Source organism: Saimiri boliviensis, chromosome 6 (genome assembly GCF_048565385.1).
Source record: "Saimiri boliviensis isolate mSaiBol1 chromosome 6, mSaiBol1.pri, whole genome shotgun sequence".
NCBI classification, from domain to species: domain Eukaryota; kingdom Metazoa; phylum Chordata; class Mammalia; order Primates; family Cebidae; genus Saimiri; species Saimiri boliviensis.
In genome coordinates this window covers 38266531-38286419 of record NC_133454.1, presented here as the reverse complement: position 1 = coordinate 38286419, position 19889 = coordinate 38266531, and the positions used below count along the sequence as shown (strand labels likewise).

The window sequence follows — 19889 nt, the reverse complement described above, 5'->3', positions numbered from 1 at the left end:
AGCAAGCCATCTGCCTCTCCTGGGACTCTGCAGCGAGCAGCCCTGAAGAGCCTCAGCCAGAGGGAGGAAGGGCAGGTGTACCTGCTCACCTGCCAGGCCAGGCTGAGTTCCTCCAGGCTGCGGGCCACAGAGCCGTCAGGTAACATCAGCTCATTGCCTGCTTCATTGTTGATGGTGCCCAGAAGGCCAGCAGATATGCCTGTGGGGAGGAGGGAAGCTGAGGAGGTCCTGCAAGCCCATGATCCTCTCCCTGGGGACCTGTATGAGAGATAAGCCTGAGACACACTAAGAAGCGGTAGAATCCTGCCACCTCCACTCTAGACTCCTGGAGCCCAGGGCTCTAGCTCCAAACTCTCATCAGAGGAGGGAGGGAAAGCACAGGGACTGAGGACAGCATGTGTGCCATGGTCCCTTCCCCACATCCTCAGCTCACTCCATTCCGGAGTGGCCAGAATCTAGGCTCACCCTTTGTGTTCCTGGGCAAAGGGACCACAGAAGGGCCAACTCCACCCTGGAGCAGTGTATCCCAGGGATGGGGGCAGAAAGCCCTGGGCCTCAGTGCCATCATCTCAACCACAGTCACCACCTACAGCCTGGGGACCTGTCACACTGGAAGCTGAGAATGGTGCATCCCGAAGAGGCTCTTGGTGGTGGGGCCAACCCTGCTGCGGCCCAGACTTACCATGGTGCTAGAGACCGAGAGTCAGGCTACAGAGGCTGGTGGGCATGTCACAGGAGACGGAGACCCCGTTCTCACTGGCCAGCCCAATCCTGGAGACGTCCCTCCTTGTCACGGCGGCAGGCAGCTGGAGGTCTGGACAGCTCTCCCCCGGCAGCCTGTGGGCCAGAGCGGGTGGGCAGGAAGGCTGACCCACAGACAGGGGACAAGCTGGAAAGGGCCATCCCCCCCAGGCAACCTGCCACAGGCACACATCTCTGGGGGAAGCTCAGGCCTCTCCTCCTCACCTGCAGGCTAGGGTAGAAGATGAGGGTCATGTGGTTCAGCTCCACAGTCAGGGCCGTGAGCCCCGAGCCTGTCCGACTCAGCATCAGGGAGAATGTGCTGTGAGCAGTGTCTTGGTCCAGGACACTGCCACACTGGGTGCTGAGGTCCCACACCCAGCTGTTAAGAAGTGATGATGTGCTGGGCCCTAGCCACCAGGGCATGGTCTGGGGAGAAGCAGCCCCAAAGGCAGGGTGAGTGGGGCCAGCTCCACCCACCGCAGTGGTAGCCCAATGCCTGCTTGCCACCCCAATGCGTAGAGCCCCGGCTTAGCCTGCCCTGAGGCCAGGAGTCCCCCTCCCCTGGTGCAGCAGTCAGAGGCCTAGCAATCCCCAACCAGCTTCAGGATGAAATAAGCTGACGGGCTATGGCCAATTCAGCCCTAACAAGGAATCGAGTCCTGAGACCCGCTACAAAACTGCTGTGCTAAGTAACAAAGCCTGGCTCAGAGGCCATGTATCCTATGCTTCCATTTACACCAGAGGTCCAGAGCAGGCACAGCCATGGACACAGCAGGCACAATGGTAGCTGTAGCGTTTCATTTTAGGACGATCAAAACACTTTAAAATCGATTGTGGTGAGGCATGCACAACTCTGAATAAACTAGAAGCCACTGAATCGTGCACTTAAAATGCACAGATCAGCTGGGCATAGTGGCACTAAGCCATCCCAGCACTCTGCCGGGCAGAGGCAGAAGGACCACCTGAACCCAGGAGGTCAAGTGTGCAGTGAGCTGAGATTGCACCACTGCACTCCAGCCATGACAACCGAGTGAGACCTAGTCTCAAAAAAACAAACAACAAAAAACAAAAACACAGATCAAACAAGTCATCCATTTAATCTCAAGGAAGCTACTGAGGTGGGGTGGAGACATTGACTGTTTAAGTGCATGGCCAATGGCTCCCTCAAACATGACAGTGGTGTACTGCATACCTGCCCTCTTCAGGGTAGGGAAGAGATGGCCTGTGAAGGAGCAGGTTTGACCAGTCCAGCCATTGTGGGCCCTGCACTGTGCCTTGGGGGTGCTCATGACTGGCGGGAAAGCACCATCCATCGTGCACAGCCAGATACCTGTTGGCCAGGGCCAACATCCCGTGAGAGGCACTGCCAGCCCCCTGGTCAGCTGTAAGAACTTAGGGGCACAGAAAAGCCCAAGTTGTGGTCACACACACAACTTGAAGACCAGGCTGTTTTCTACAACATCAGCGTGCTGCTTAGACATGACTGCACCCACGTTTCTAGGGAGCCCTAGGTCTCCATGTGAGTCTCACACAGATAAACCACTCACTGCCAAGCCTGGGTACTGTGGCTCCCCCATGGACATGAGGGGCTCCCTCTTGCATTAAGAACCGTACATTCCCCTTACCCATTTGAGCGAACCACGTGGTTACCTGCATTTTACAGTGGAGAAATCCGAGTCCACAGAGGTTAGTAGACTCATCACATCACCCATCTGATGAGAAAAAGAAAAAAATAAAACTCAGAAACTCAAACTAAAACTATTTGCAAATCTATAACGTTATGCGTTGTCCTGTGTCTTCCCGAAAGACGCTGAAGCCCTATGCGGCAGGGTCTGTGAATGGGACCTTACTTGAAAATAGGTTCTTCACATGTGATCAAGCTAAGCTGAGGTAATGAGGGTGAATCCCGTGTGCCTGGTGTCCTTAAAAAGGGAATGTATGGACAAAGACACCTACAAAGGGAAGACAATGTCAAGACAGAGACAGAAGACCACCTACAAGCCAAGGAACTCTGGAGGCTATGAGAATCCAGGAGCAAGACCTGGAACAGATCTTCCCTCACAGCCTTCACAGGAAAAACAAGCAAACAAACAAAAACCCCTTGATTTCAGACTCCTGGCCTCCAGAACTGTGAGAATAAATCTCTGTGGTTGAAGCCACAAAGTTTAGGGTACTTTGTTGAGGCAGCACTGGGAAATGAATGCAGATTTCTCAGGGCGTGCATCAACGCTTCTGAAGGAAATTTGGGACGTGGCATACTTGAACTTACAATTCCTACCTTTCTCTACTCTGAATTCTTTTTTTGAGAGACAGGGTGGCACTCTGTCACCCAGGATGGAGTGCAGTAGTACAAGCATGGCTCACTGTAGCCTCGACCTCCTGGGCTCCAGGAATCCTCTTGCCTCAGCCTCCTGAGTAGCTGAGACTACAGGCACATGCCACTGCGCCCGGCTAATGTTTAAAAATTTTTCTGTAGAGATGGGGTCTTGCTGTGTTGCCCAGGTTTACCTGGAACTCCTAGCCTCAAGTGGTCTTCCCACCTTGGCCTCCCAAAGTTCTGGGATTACACGTATAAGCCATTAGAACTGGCTTGGCTTTTTTTTTTTTTTTTTTTTTTTTTTTTTTAAAGACAGAATCTTGCTCTATCACTCAGGCTGGAGTGCAGGGACACGATCTTAGCTCACTGCAACTTCTACCTCCTGGGTTCAAGCAATTCTTTTGTCTCAGCCTCCCGAGTAGCTCAAATTATAGGCGCCTGCCATCACACCCACCTAATTTTTGTATTTTTATTAGACACGGGGTTTCACCACTGGGCCAGGCTGCTGACTTCAGGTGATCTGCCCACTTCAGCCTTCCAAAATGCTACGATCATGGCTCACTGCAACCTCTGCTCCTGGGTTCAAGCAATTCTCCTGCCTCAGCCTCCCAAGTAGCTGGGATTACAGGTTCCTGCCACCCTGTCTGGCTAGTTTTTGTACCTTTAGTAGAGATGGTGTTTCGTCATGTTGGCCAGGCAGGTCTTGAACTCTTGACCTCAGATGATCCACCTGCCTCAGCCTCCCAAAGTGCTGGGATAACAGGCATGAGTCACTGTGCCTGGCCTACTTCTATTATTATTACATTGTAATATGTAATGAAATACTTACACAACTCACCGTAACGTAGAATCAGTGGGAGCCCTGAGCTTGTTTTCCTGAAACTAGATGGTCCCTTCTGGGGGTGACGGGAGACAGTGACAGATCAACAGGCACTGAATTCTCATAAGGAGCACCCAGTCCAGCTCCCTCGCATCTGCTGTTTACAGTAGGGTTTGTGCTCCTATGAGACTAACACCGCCACCGATCTGCCAGGAGGTGGAGCTCAGGAAGTGATGCCAGCAATAAGGAGTGGCTGTGAACACAGATGAAGCCTCCCTCGCCCATCTGCTGCTCACTTGCTGTGCTGCCTGCCCAGTTCCTATCGGGTGAGCTGGGCACGGTGGCTCACTCCTGTAATCCCAGCACTTTGGGAGACTGAGGTGGGTGGATCACCTGAGGTTGGGAGTTCGAGACAAACCTGACCAACACAGAGTCACTCTGTCTCTACCAGAGATACAAAAATTAGCCTCGTGTGGTGGCTCATACCTGTAATCTCAGCTACTTGGGAGTCTGAGGCAGGAAAGTCGTTTGAATCCGGGAGGCAGAGGTTGCAGTAAGCCAAGATTATGCCATTGCATTCCAGCCTGGGCAACAAGAGCAAAACTCCTTGTCAAAAAATTAAAAAAAAAAAAAAAAAAAAAAGGCCAGGCGTGATGGCTCACACTTGAAATCCCAGCACTTTGGGAGAATGAGGAGGGCGAATCACCTGAAGTAAGGAGTTCAGGACCAGCCTGGCCAACATAGTGAAATCCTGTCTCTACTAAAAATACAAAAATTAGCCAAGTGTGGTGGTAAATGCCTGTAATCCCAGCTACTCAGGAGGCTGAGGCAGGAGAATTGCTTGAACCTTGGAGATGGAGGTTACATTGACCTGAGATGATTGCACCACTGCACAGAGTGAGACTCTGCCTAAAAAAAAAAAAAAAGACTGGTAATGATCCGTGGCCAGGAGGGTTGGGGACCCCAGCTATAGACAATATGTAGTGATCAAATCACGGTAACTGAGACAGTCATCACCTCAAATATTTATCTTTCGTTTTGGGAACATGAAAATCCTTCTCTTCTAGGTATCCTGAAATACTCAAATAAATTCTCATTCATGGTAATTTCCCTTGTGCGCTATTGATTACTGTAACTTACTCCTTCTATCTAGGCCTTGTCTTTCATTCATTCTTTTTTTAAATTAACTTTATTTCTGAAAGAGTCTCTCTCTTTCTGCCAGGCTGGAATGCAGTGGCGTGATCTCGACTCACTGCAACCTCCACCTCCTGGGTGCAGGCAATTCTCCTGCCTCAGCCTCCCAAGTAGCTGGGATTACAGGCATGCACCGCCATTCCTAGCTAACTTTTGTATTTTTAGTAGAGATGTGGTTTCAGCATGTTGTCCAGGCAAGTCTCAAACTCCTGACCTCAAGCAATCCACCCACCTTGGCGTCCCAAAGTGCTGGGATTACAGGCATGAGCCACAGCACCCAGCCATTTATTCATTCTTACATTCATTCATTCAACTATTAACTACTGCCTGGTTATCATATATCCGGTGGGGTTCCAGGCTCTGGGGAAACAGCAATGAGTAAAACAAAGTTGCTTGTCTCTCAATGGATCCGTCATTCTAATGAGGGGGAAAGAGACAGGTGTTCCATAAACAAACCATTAACACAGACAGCACATCAGGTGGAAAGCACTATGAAGAATAAATACTAAAGCAGGTGTGGCCAGGTGCGGTGGCTCACACCTGTAATCCCAGCACTTTGGGAGGCTGAGGTGGATGAATCCCTTGAGGTTAGGAGTTCAAGACCAACTTGGCCAACATGGTGAAATGCCATCTCTACTAAAAGTACCAAAAAAAAAAAAAAAAAAAAAGAGCCAGGCGTGGTGGCACATGCCTGTAATCCTAGCTACTTAGGAGGCTGAGGTGGGAGGACTGCCTGAACTTGGGAGGTGGAGGCTGCAGTGAGCCAACACTGTGCTACCTTACTAGGTTCCTGCTCCCTTACTACCACCCCATGAGAATGCCAGCCCCCCGGGGGTGGGGTTTCTCTTTGGACAGCTCCTGACACACAACAGGGGGTCAGTGAGTACTTTCCCATTGACTGAGGGAGGCTGCTTCTCTGTAGGGATTCCTGGGGATTCTCTGAGCAGCTTGCAGATGAATCGGCATGAGGTCTGCTCTTGATAAATGGCCACTGCAGCCTGACATCCACCTGCAGTCACCTGGCCCTGGCTGGAGGCTCCCATCCCTCCCATCACCTCCCACAGAACAGGAGAGTCTGGCTCACAATAGGAGTTTCTTCTTTGACTTAAATTCCCTCTGCTACACATAGAAATCCATCGGGTCCAGGAGCCCCAGAGCAAACAGATGGTGCCTACTCTATGTCAGACGCCAGGTTCCCATGGGGTGCAGCTCATGGCTCAGGCCCAAGTGACACTCAGCCAGGCTCCAGCACCTCCCATCTGGCCAGCAGGGTTGATAAGCCCTGCAGCTCTGAGCCCTGACTTCCTTATCTATAAGGTGGGCACAGGCCACCCACCTCAAGGGACAGCATCCAGAGTAAATGGGGTAACACATGGGAGAGGACCGCCTGTGGGGCATGCAGGAGGCCTGGGAAATGCTTCCTTCCTTTCTCATTCCACACTCAACCACGTGTATCTACTACATGCAGAACAAGAGGAGGGAGGGGACACAATTCCCACGCCTGGGAGCGCCTGGCTGTCAGAGATACCAAGAATGTTAACGACAGGCAGAAAGTGTCCCCGAGAGGGGGGACAGCAGACTGTGGACAGCAATGGGAGGAGGGAGAGGTCACTCCTGGCTGGGGGCAGCCACACCAGACATCCTGGGCCAGGAACTAGAGCAGCGTGAAAGTGTTCATCCAGAATGACCTCCCATCATTCCAACACTTGTCCCCAACAAATTTTGAGGTCAGCTCAGACTACAGACAGTTTCCTCATGTGATCCAGTCCTCTGTTCACCCCTCAGGAGGCTAAGGGCCAAAAATAAAGTTTTTGTTGGTTTTCTGTTTGTTTATTTTTTTAGATGGAGTCTCACTCTGTCCCCTAGGCTGGAGTGCAGTGGTGCAATCATGGCTCACTACAACCTCCACCTCCCAGGTTCAAGTGGTTCTCATGTCTCAGCCTCCTGAGTGGCTAGGACTACAGGCATACACCATTAGCCCAGCTAATTTTTTTTTGTAGAGACAGAGTTTCACTATGTTGGCCAGGCTAGTCTCTAACTTCTGACCTCAAATGATCCACATGCCTCAGCCTCCCAAAGTGCTAGAATTACAGCCATGAGCCATTGCACAAAGCCCCCCAAATAAAAAAAGTTTGAGGCTAACAGAAGATGCCGTAGGGGACTAGGGAGGCCCAAGGGTCCTGAATGGTCAAGAGCCAGGTCTCCATAATCTATATGGGGGTCAGAGGGTAGCTCTGGGCTCAATTCTTGCTCCATCATTACCAGCTGTGTGGCCTAGGCCAGGTGACTTAACCTCTCTGAGCCTCCATTCCTCATCTGCAGAATGGGAATGGCATTCCTAACCCTACCTCATATGCTCATTCATGCACGTTCAACACCTACTACGTGCCCTGCGGCAAAGCAGACAAAAATCATCCCTGCCCTCATGGAGCTTACATTCTGGTGATTCTAGTGCAGAGAAAATGAGAAACAAAGGTATTTGTATGCTACATGGTGTGTTCAAATGACAGAACAGGGGAGAGGGTGACAGGAGATGGGGAGGTGGAAAGGTGGCCTCCCTGAGATGCCACTGGAAAAACACCTAAGGGAGGCGAGGGAGACAGACAGGTGTGTGGGAGAGAGGCATTCCAGGTGGCGGGATCAGCCCGTGTCAAGGTCCTGGGGCAGCAGCAAACCTGGTGTGTTAAAGAATAGAAAGGAATACAACAGGTGGTGTTGGGGGCCAGGAGACAAGGTCAGATGGGGGAAGGATGCAGGTTCTGCTGGCTCACAGGCCCCTCTAAGAGCTGTGGCATTCCCCTGTGTGATGGGGACAGCTGTACTGGACTGGACTCTCTTGTGAAGACAGCTTGCCTGCCGTGTAGGTAGTATGTGTCCAGCCACTGCTGGCTCCTCTTACTGCTTTTATGTCCCCCCCATAATGAGCTGAACCATGGACCCCCAAAAGAGATAATGAAGTCCCACTCCCCTCACCCTCTGTCCTATGAATATGACCTTATTTAGAAATAGGGTCTTGGCTGGGTGCGGTGGCTCACAACTCTCACCCCAGCACTTTGGAAGGCTAAGGTAGGTGGATCACAAGGTCAGGAGTTTGAGGCCAACCTGACCAACATGGCGAAACCCTGTCTCTACTAAAAATACAAAAATTAGACAGGCAGGCCGGGCGCGGTGGCTCAAGCCTGTAATCCCAGCACTTTGGGAGGCCGAGGCGGATGGATCACGAGGTCAAGAGATCGAGACCATCCTGGTCAACATGATGAAACCCCGTCTCTACTAAAAATACAAAAAATTAGCTGGGCATGGTGGCACGTGCCTGTAATCCCAGCTACTCAGGAGGCTGAGGCAGGAGAATTGCCTGAACCCAGGAGGCGGAGGTTGCGGTGAGCCGAGATTGCGCCATTGCACTCCAGCCTGGGTAACAAGAGCAAAACTCCATCTCAAAAAAAAAAAAAAAAAAAAAAAAATTAGACAGGCATGGTGGACAGACTCCATCTCAAAAAACAACAGTAACAACAAAAACACAAAATCAAACACCCACCCTTTTTTTTTTTTTTTTTTTTTTAAGAGATAGATAGGGACCTCCTGTGTTGTCCAGGCTACAGTGTAGTGGTACAATCATAGCTCACTGTAGCCTCTTATTCCCAGGCTCAAGCAGTCCTCCCACCTCAGGCTCCTGAGCAGCTGGGATTACAGGTGCATGCTACCATGCCCAACTAACATTTGTGTGTGTGTGTGTGTGTGGAGATGGGGTCTCACCATGTTGGCCAGGCTGGCCTCAAACTCTGGGCTTCAAGTGATGCTTCCATCTCAGCCTTCCAAAGTGCTGGGATCACAGGCATGAGCCTCTGTTCCTGGCCAAAATCTAATTACACATTCACGAATGATCGAGGGCATGAGCTTCTGTGTCCTTTAACAATTAAATGGATTATTCCTTGGGTATAACTTGTCTTAGAACAAGACAAATTTGCTGTCTCAGGCCAGGCTGTCTCAGGCCAGATGCCATGGTTCATGTCTGTAATCCCTATACTTTGGGAGCATGAGAGGATCCCTTGAGGTCAGGAGTTCCAGACCAGCCAGGCCAATAGGATGAAACCCCGTCTCTACTGAAAAAATACAAGGCCGGGAGTGGTGGCTCACACCTGTAATCCTAGCACTTTGGGAGGCTGAGGTAGGCAAATCATGAGGTCAGGAGTTCCAGACCAGCGTGGCCAACATGGTGAAACCCTGTCTCTACTAAAAATACAAAAATTAGCTGGGTGTGGTGGTGCACGCCTGTAATCCTAGCTACTCAGAAGGCTGAGGCAGGAGAACTGCTTGAACCCAGAAGGTGGAGGTTGCAGCAAGCTGAGATCACACCACTTTACTCCAGACTAGGGGACAGAGCAAGAATCCATCTCAGGAAAAAAATATATATATATCCAGGCATGGTTGCATGTGCCTGTGTTCCCCAAGCTACTCAGGGGACCGAGGTGGGAGGATTGCTTGAGCCAGGGAGGAAGAGGCTGCAGTGAGCTGAGATTATGCCATTGCACTCCAGCCTGGGTGAGAGTGAGACCCTGTCTCAATAAATCAATAAATAAAATAAAAAATTGTTGTCTCCCAGTTGGGAGGCCAGAAGTGTAAAGTCAGGTGTCTGCAGGTCAGGCTCTATCTGGAGGCTCTCGGGAAAAATCTGTCCCAGCCTCTCTCCTGGGTGGGATCCAGGAGATCTGGCTCAGGCATCCCTTGATTTACAGTGGCCATTGTCCTTCTATGCATGTCTGTCTCTGTGTGCAAATTTACCTTTGGGCAGGCACAGTGGCTCACACCTATAATCCCAGCACTTTGGGAGGCCGAGGCAGGATTGCTTGAGCCCAGAAGTTCAAGACCACACTGGGAAACATAGTAAGATACCGTCTCTACATAAAATACAGAAAATTAGCTGGGCATGGTGGAACACACCTGTAGTCCCAGCTCCTCAGGAAGCTGAGGTGGGAGGATCACTTGAACCCAGGAGTTTGAGGCTGCATTGAGCTATGATCACACCACTATACTCCAGCCTGGGTAACAGAACAAGTCTGTCTCAAAAAATAAATATTTTATTCTTTCTTTTTCTTTTACTGGCAACAAATTTCCCTTTTAGTAAGACCACCAGTTATATGGGATCAGGGCCCCACATTCATGACCCATTTTAACTTGATGACCTCTGTAACCACCCGGTCTCCAGATAAGATCATGCCTGTAATCCCAGCACTTTGGAAGGCTGAGGTGGGAGGATCACTTGAGGCTAGGAGTTCAAGACTAGCCTGGGCAACATAGTGAGACTTCACCTCTACAAAAACAAATAAACAAAAAATTAGCTTGGTGTAGGGGTGTGTACCTGTAGTCCCAGCTCCTTGGGAGGCAGGAGCACAGAGCGAGCCCAGGAGGTCGAGGCTGCAGTCATCTGTGATTGTGCCACTGCATACCAGCTGGGCAACAGCAAGATCTAGTCTGTCTCAAGAGGTAAAAAAAAAAAAAAAGGTTTGCTGATCCAATGTGGGGTAATTTTTAAAAACTTCAACTCTGTTTTTTCATATTGCTTAGCTTTTCTACGTGAACTCAATGATTATAACCAGAAAAGAGCAGTCACATTACTTTTTTTTTGTTTTTTTGAGATGGAGTTCTGATCTTATTGCCCAAGCTGGAGTGCAGTGGCATGATCTCTGCTCACTGCAACCTCTGCCTCCTGAGTTAAGGGATTCTCCTGCTTCCACCTCCTGAGTAGCTGAGACTACAGGCGCATGCCACCCTGCCTCGCTCATTTTTGTATTTTTAGTAGAGAGGGGGATTCACCATGTTGGTCAGGCTGGCCTCGAACTCCTGGCTTCAAGTGATCTGCCCGCCTCAGCCTCTCAAAGTGCTGGAATTGCAGGCATCAGCCACTACACCCGGCCATACTAATCTTTTTGCCCACAGAAATGATGAGCATTTCAATTTTTGTCTTGATTTGTATTTCTTAGATGAAAACAAACTGGCAGTTATAATTGGGGAGGACAATCTGTATTATGGGAATCTGGGAATTGTGCCAAGTTCTGTAATCAAAGTTGGTAGAAAGAAACTGGGGTTATGGGGTGGGGGCAGTGGCACATGCCTGTAATCCCAGCACTTTGGGAGGCCGAGGTGGGTGAATCACCTGAGGTCAGGAGTTTGAGACAAGCCTGGTCAACATGGTGAAACCCTGTCTCTACTGAAAATACAAAAATTATCCAGGCCTAGTGGTGGATGCCTGTAATCCCAGTTACTCACAAGACTGAGCAGGATAATCACTTAAGTCTGGGAGTGGGAGTAAGGCTCTGACTCAAGGGAAAAAAAAAAATTCATCCTGGGATGCAAGGCTGCTTCAACATACACAAGTCTATAAACGTTAATTCACCACATAAACAGAACCAAAGACAAAAACCACATGATTATTTCCATAGATGCAGAGAAGACAAAACTCTCAATAAACTACGTATTGACAGAACGTATCTAAAAATAATAAAAGCTATTTATGACAAACCAACAGCCAGTATCATAATGAATGGGCAAAAACTGGAAGCATTCCCTTCAAATCTGGCACTAGACAAGGATACCTTCTCTCACCACTCCTATTCAATATAGTATTGGAAGTTCTAGACAGAGCACTCAGGCAAGAAAAAGAAATAAAGGGTATTCAATTAGAAAATGGGGAAGTCAAATTATCTCTATTTGCAGATGACACGATTATATATTTAGAAGACCCCATCATCTCAGCCCAAAATGTCCTGAAACTGATAAGCAACTTCAGCAAAGTCTCAGGATACAAAATCAATGTGCAAAAATCACAAGCATTCCTATACACCAATAACAGACTTAAAGAGAGCCACATCAGGAATGAACTGCCATTCACAATTGCTACCAAGAGAATACCTAGGAATACAATTAACAGGGAATGTAAAGGACCTCTTCAAGGGGAACTACAAACTACTGCTCAATGAAATGAGAGGACACAAACAGATGGAAAAACCTTCCATGCTCACGGTTAGGAAGAATCAATATTCTGAAAATGGCCATACTGCCCAAAGTAATCTATAGATTCAACGATATCCACATCAAGCTACCAATGGCCTTCTTCACAAACCACCTTAAACTTCATATAGAACCAGAAGAGAGCCCAGATAGCCAAGTCAAATCTAGGCAAAAAGAACAAAACTGGAGGCATCCTGACTTCAAACTATACTACAAGGCTACAGTAATCAAAACAGCATAGTACTGGTACCAAAACAGAGATATAGACCAATAAAACAGAACAGAGGCCTCTGAGGCAATGCCACACATCTACAACCATCTGATCTTTGACAAATCTCACAAAAACAAGCAATGGGAAAAGGATTCCCTGTTGAATGAATGGTGTTGAGAAAACTGGCTAGCCTGTGCAGAAAGCAGAAACTAGACCCCTTCCTGACACCTTACACTGAAATTAACTCCGGATGGATTAAAGACTTAAACATAAGATCTAACACCATGCAGACCCTAGAAGAAAAACTAGGCAAAACCATTCAGAACATAGGCATAGACAAGGACTTCAGGACTAAAACACCAAAAGCATTGGCAACAGAGGCCAAAATAGACAAATCGGACCTAATTAAACTCCAGAGCTTCTGCAGAGCAAAAGAAACAATCATTAGAGTAAACTGGCAACCAAGAGAATGGGAAAAAATTTTTGCAATCTACTCATCTGACAAAGGGCTAATAACCAGAATCTACAAAGAACTAAAACAGATTTACAAGAAAAAAGCTCATTCAAAAGTGAGCGAAGAATATGAACAGACACTTTAAAAAAGAAGACATATATGAGGCCAACAAACATATGAAAAAATCCTCATCATCACTGGTCATTAGAGAAATGCAAATCAAAACCACATTGAGCTACCATCTCACTCCAGTTAGAATGGCGATCATTAAAAAATCTGGAGACGACAGATGCTGGAGAGGTTGTGAAGAATTAGGAATACTTTTACACTGTTGGTGGGAGTGTAAATTAGTTCAACCATTGTAGAAGATTCCTCAAGGACCTAGAAATAGAAATTCCATTTGACCCAGCAATCCCGTTACTGGGTATATATCCAAAGGATCATAAATCCTTCTATTAATAGGACACATGCACACAAATGTTCATTGCAGCATTGTTTAGAATAGCAAAGACTTGGAACCAACCCAAATGTCCATCATTGTAGACTGGACAGGAAAAATGTGGCACATATACACCATGGTATACTATGCAGCCATCAAAAATGATGAGTTCGTGTCCTTTGTAGGGACATGGATGAAACTGGAAACCATCATTCTCAGCAAACTGACACAGAAACAGGAAATCAAACACCAAATGTTCTCATTCACAGGCGAGTGTTGAGTAATGAGAACACATGGGCACAGGGAGGGAAGCATCATACTCTGGAGTCTGTGGGGGGGAACTGGGGGGGGGGACAGCAGAGGGTGGGGAGTTGGGGAGGGATAACATGGGGAGAAATATCAGCTATAGGTGATGGGGAGGAAGGCAGCAAACCACATTGCCACATATGTACCTACGCAACAATCTTGCATGTTCTTTACATGTACCCCAAAACCTAAAATGCAATTTTATACACACACACACACACACACACACACACACAAATGTATACGGAAAGTTCCCTTTCCACCTCTTTCTCCCAACAAAAAAAAAAAAAAAAGAAAAGAAAAAGAAAAATGGGGGTTATTAATCAGTTTGAAAGGAATAATGGTCTTGTTCACAAACTTCAGATCCTTTTTTTGCAGGCTAGAAATCACTCCAGTTAGTACAATAGTAACAGTAACAACAACAGCCAAAAGGGAAGAGTATTTAAAATGCAGGAGGTGCTGGTCTAGGCACATTCGTGGGTAACATTATTTAGCCTTGAGCATCATCTTAGGAGAGCATCCTCATATGATTCCTATCTGACAGGTGGAAAAACTGAGGCACAGAGACCTACGTCGTCTGTCCAGACTCAAAGTGGTATTAAGTTGTGGTGCAGGTGTCACCCGACATTGTCTTGTGCACTATGCCTATCTAATTATTATTATTTTTGAGACGGAGTCTCCTTTTCGTTGTCCATGCTGGAGTGCAATCTCGGCTCACTGCAACCTCCACTTCCCAGGTTGAAGCAATTCTCCTGCCTCAGCCTCCCAAGTAGCTGGGATTACAGGCATGCGCCACCATGCTTGGCTAATTTTGTATTTTTAGTGGAGACGGGGTTTCTGCATGTTGGTCAGGCTGGTCTTGAACTCCTGACCTCAGATGATCCATTCACCTCGGCCTCCCAAAGTGCGAAGATTACAGGCATGAGCCACCACACCAGGTTTTGTGTTTGTTTGTTTGTTTTTTTGAGATGGAGTCTTGCTCTGTCTCCCTGGCTGGAGTGCAGTGGGATGATCTCAGCTCACTACAACCTCCACCTCCCAGGTTCAAGCAATTCTCTTGCCTCAGCTTCCCAAATAGCTGAGATTGCAGGCATGTGCCACCACGCTGGGCTAATTTTTGTAGTTTTAGTGGAGTAAGGGTTTCACCATGTTGGCCAGGCTTGTCTTGAACTCCTGACCTCAGGTGATCCACCCAGCTCAGCCTCCCAAAGTGCTGGGATTACAGGCATGAGCCACATCACCTGGCCGCTATGCCGATCTCATTGTATTTCTAAAAGGAGAGGAAAAATAAATAATTGTATTTCCATCCTCACAGCAACTCCATGAAGGAGATAATATCATTTACCTTTTACAAATGTGAAAACAAAAGCTCCAGCTTTTTTTTCTGAGACAGTCTCTCACTTTGAAGCCCAAGTTTGAGTGCAGTGGCATGATCTTGGCTCACTGCAGTCTTGACCTCTGGGACTAAAGTGATTCTCCCACTTTAGCCTCCCAAGTAGCTGGGACTACAGGGGAACACTGCCACACCTGGAAAGTTTTTTGAAATTTTTTGTAGAGATGGGGTCTTGCTATGTTGCCCAAGCTGCTCTCAAACTCCTGGGCTCAAGCAATCCTCCCATATCAACCTGCCAAAGTACTGGGATTACAGGCATGGTCGTTCCAGCATTTTTTTCCCCCAAGGCCACATTAAGTTGTTAGTGGCTCAGTCAAAAGAGTCCCACGGTCTGCTGACTCCTACTTCAGTGTTTTTCCAGCTACACTATGGCCACTGTAATTCCTGGAAATTGTCTAACAGAGGACTGAGATGGATTATTTGGGTGTGTAGCACAAACAGAGGAATATCTCTTAGGAGACTGAACCCTGATGTTCTGATGGGGCCAGCATGTATTCTGGGGAAAGGTTCCATAGCTCCCATCCATGACCAGTGAATAGGAATTAGGTACCAGGCATGGTGGCTCACACCTGGAATTGCAGCACTTTGGGAGGCTGAGGTGGGTAGATCACTAGGTCAGTTCAAGACCAGCCTGGCCAATATGGCGAAACCCTGTCTCTACTAAGCATACAAAAATTAGCTGGGCATGGTGGCGGGTACCTGTAATTCCAGCTACTCAGGAGGCTGAGGCAGCAGAATCCCTTGAACCCAGGAGGCAGAGATTGCAGCGAGCTGAAATTGCACCACTGCACTCCAGCCTGGGTGACAAAACAACACTCAGTCTAAAAAGGAAAATGCTGGGCATTGGCCAGGTGTGGTGTGGTGGCACACATCTGTAATCCCAGCACTTGGGGAGGCTGTGGCAGGCCGATCACTTGAGGTCAGGAGTTCCAGACCAGCCTGATCGACATGGTGAATGCCCATCTCTACTAAAAATATAAAAATTAGCTGGGTGTGGTGGCGAGTGCCTATAATTCCACCTACTCAGAGTGCTGAGGCAGGAGACTTGCATTAACCTGGGAGGCGGAGTTTGCAATGAGCTGAGATCACACCACTGTACTCTAGTCTGGGCAACAAAGCAAGACTTCATCTCAAAAAAGAAAAAAGCTGGGTGTGGTGGTGTGTGGTCTCAGCTACTCAGGAGGCTGAGGTGTGCGGATCACTTGAGCCCAGGAATTTGAGGCTTCAGGGAGCTATGGTGGAGTCACTGCACTCCAGCCTGGGTGACAAAATGAGACCCCTATTTCTAAAAGACTAATTTTAAAAATTAACCAAAGAAGAGAGACAATAGGATAGTATTCATCACCAGTAAGAGATCAATCACAGCACCCACTGAATCTTGTGAACATGATCAAACTCTAATCTAATGGGGTAAGCATAAATCCAGCTGCAAATATGCCACAAATACAAAAGACAGAGAATGGGTTCACCTGCACCAGGGAAATCCAGACTTTGAGAAATGCTACAGGCCCAACAGTGTGGAGTCTTCCAAAATCCATGCAAAGGAAAAGGAATAGGCCAGGCAAGGTGGCTCAGGTCTGTTATCACAGCACATTGGGAGGCCAAGGTGGGTAGATCACAAGGTCAGGAGTTTGAGACCAGCCTGACCAACATGGAGAAACCCCATCTCTACCAAAAATACAAAAATTAGCCAGGTGTGGTAGCACATGCCTGTAATTCCAGCTATTCAGGAGGCCGAAGCAAGAGAATCACTTGAACCCAGGAGTCGGAGGTTGCAGTGGGCTAAGATTGTGCCATTGCACTCTGGCCTGGGTGACAAAGCAAGTCTCTGTCTCAAAAAAAAAAAAAAAAAAGGAAAAGGGACAGAGGAGAAACTTATAGATTGTGTCTTTTTTAAAATTTGAGTTTTTGGCTGGGCATGGTTGCTCACACCTGTGATCCCAATCTTTGCACTTTGAGAGACTGAGGTGGGCAGATCACATGAGGTCAGGAGTTTGAGGACAGCCAGGCCTACATGGTGAAACCCCGGCTCTATTAAAAGTACAAAAATTAGCTGGGCATGGTCCCATTTGCCTGTAATCTCAGCTACTTGGGAGGATGAGGCAGAAGAATGGCTTGAATCCAGGAGGCAAAGGTTGCAGTGAGCTGAGATCACAATACTGCACTGCAGCCTGGGTGGAGTTTAAAAAAAAAGAAAATTAGGCTTTGTAGAAACAGAAGTCTCCCTGTGTTTTCCAGGTTGGTCTCAAACCTCTGAACTTAAATGATCCCATCACATCAGGATTACGGTTGTGAGCACTCACCCAGCCAACAAACTTGGAAATTGAAAGACGCTTAAAAGACATAACAATGCTGGGGAACAGTTATGCATACTAGGGTGGCTCTACTCTAAAGAAACAAAGAGGCCAGGTGTGGTGGCTCACACCTGTAACACCAAACACTTTGGGAGATGGAGAATGGAGGATTGCTTGTGCCCAGGAATTTGGGACCAGCCTGGCAACATAGTAAGACCCTGTCTCTACAGAAAAAAAAAAAAAAAAGTTTTTTTAATTAGCGGAGAATGGTGGTGCACGCCTGTAGTCCTGGCTACTCAGGAGGCTGAGGGGAGACGATCACCTGAGACCAGGAGATCAAGGCTGCAGTGAGACATGATCACACCACTACATTCCAGCCTGGGTGACTGAGCAAGAATCTGCCTCAAAAAAAAGAGAGGAACAGAAAGAAGCAATTAATGTGAATGTCAGGGTTGGGGAATACTTCTGGAGAGAAGGGAGGGGCTGGCATTGTGCCCATCTCCAGCCCCTTCTGGAAGTACAGAGTCTAGTGGGGAAGACAGCAGCACAAGTGGAGATTCAGCCTGCACCACCAGGAAGTTCCCTTCCACCTTCCTGCCTCCTTGCCCCCTCCTTTGGGGAACGGGAGCATGATTTTCTTTCTTCTTTGCCTTTCTGACTAGATAGAGTTTCTGACGGAAGAATTCATATAGGGGATGTATAGCATCAACATGAACAGCCAGCTGGAATGACGGCTTTGTTGATACCCTAGCCAGGCACATCCCTGATTCCTCTGCTAAGTACATCTGGATGTTGCTGCTGTCCAGGATTCTCAACCACATGCTCAGTGACCACTCCCAGATTCTGTAAATCCCCTGACATTTCCACCAAAAGGAGAGACACTCACTCACCATTCTGCATAGAAATTGTCTCTATGCGTCTTTTTTTTTTTTTTTTTTTTTTTTTTTTTTGAGACAGAATCACTGTGTTGATCAGACTGTAGTCCAATGGTGTGATCTCAGCTCACTGCAACCTCTACCTCCCAGGCTCAAGCAGTTCTCCCACCTCAGGCTCCCAAGTAGCTGGAGTTACAGGCACCTGCAACCATGCCTGACTAATTTTGTATTTTTAGTGGAGATGGGGTTTCACCACATTGGTGAGGCTGGTCTTGAACTCCTGGTCTCAAGTGATCCACTCACCTAGGCCTCCTAAAATGCTGGAATTACAGGCATGAGCCACTACAACCCATCATTTCTGCATCACCCACCTAGGCCAGCCTCTGCATGTTTGGGCTTGATGAGGCTACGGCTGTCCAGCTGGCTGCCTGTCATCTTTAGTCTCTGTGTCTCCTCCATCCTCCTCAGCTGCCTATAAATTCATTTTCTTTTCTTTTTTTTTTTTTTTGTTTGAGACGGAGTTTCGCTCTTGTTACCCAGGCTGGAGTGCAATGGCGCGATTTCGGCTCACCGCAACCTCCGCCTCCTGGGTTCAGGCAATTCTCCTGCCTCAGCCTCCTGAGTAGCTGGGATTACAGGCACGCGCCACCATGCCCAGCTAATTTTTTGTATTTTTAGTAGAGACGGGGTTTCACCATGTTGACCAGGATGGTCTCGATCTCTCGACCTCGTGATCTCGTGATCCACCCGCCTCGGCCTCCCAAAGTGCTGGGATTACAGGCTTGAGCCACCGCGCCCGGCCTTTTTGTTTTTTTCTTGAGACGTAGTTTTGCTCTGTCACCCAGGCTGGAGGGCAGTGGCATAATCTTGGCTCATTGCAACCTCTGCCTCCCATGTTTGAGTAATTTTCCTGCCTCAGCCTCCCAAGTAGCTGGGACTACAGACACATGCCACCATGCCTGGCTAATTTTTGTATTTTTAGTAAAATAGGGTTTTATCATGTTGGTCAGGCTGGTCTCAAACTCCTGACCTCAGGTGATCCACCCACCTCGACCTTCCCAAGTGCTGGGATTACAGGCATAAGCTGCAGTGCCCAGCCTCAGTTTTTAAACTCAGCCTGAGTGGGCTTCTCTTGCTAACAGCTAGGAGCTCTAAACTCCTATGGTCTTCTCCCACACAGCAGGAAGTGTTTCCATGTTTCTGGATCTAAAATCCAAGTGTCTAAGCCTACCAGTAGTTGCAAGTGCAGATGGTCACACAATTTTTTGACTTTACAATGGCACAAAAACGATCACCTTCAGTAGAAACTGTGCTTCCAATACTGATACATCCTTTCTGTTTTTTACTGTTAGTATAGTATTCAATAAATTGCATGAGGGCCAGGCACAGTGGCTCATGCCCTTAACCCAGTACTTCAGAAGGCTGAGGTGGGAGGATTGCTGGAACCCAGGAGTTTGAGACCAGCCTGGGAACATAATGATACCCTGTCTCTACAAAAAAGATAAAAATTAGCCAAGTGCAATTGTGTGCACCTGTAAGTCCCATCTACTTGGGAGGCCGAGGCAGGAGGGATCACTTGAGCCCAGGAGATTGAGGCTGCAGTGAGCTATAATCATGCCCCCGCACTCCAGCCTGGGTAACAGAGCAGTACCTCATCTCTTAAAAAATAAAAAAATTAGGCCAGGCATGGTGTCTTACGTCTGTAATCCCAGCACTTTGGGAGGCTGAGGTGGGTGGATCACGACGAGGTCGGGAGTTCAAAACCAGCATGACCAACACCGTGAAACCCTGTCTCTACTAAAAATACAAAAATTAGCTGGGTGTGGTGGCATGG

At 48.0% G+C, this 19889-nt stretch overlaps 1 protein-coding gene across 7 annotated transcripts in view; it reads right to left on the bottom strand.

The window, feature by feature from the left end:
• Positions 1-19889, bottom strand: part of LOC141584817 (apolipophorins-like) — a 66854-nt gene that overhangs the window by 10340 nt on the left and 36625 nt on the right. For 2 of the 7 annotated variants that reach the window (XM_074400481.1, XM_074400480.1), the window contains 2 exons: positions 683-2456; positions 90-199 (listed from right to left, as the gene is read on the bottom strand). In XM_074400481.1, coding sequence (XP_074256582.1) covers positions 2444-2456 — 13 coding nt within the window. In that variant the 3' untranslated portion in view covers positions 90-199; positions 683-2443. Of the gene's footprint in view, positions 1-89; positions 200-682; positions 2457-10434 lie in introns of those variants that run through there. The other 5 variants (XM_074400486.1, XM_074400484.1, XM_074400482.1 and 2 more) reach the window with 5 other exon arrangements.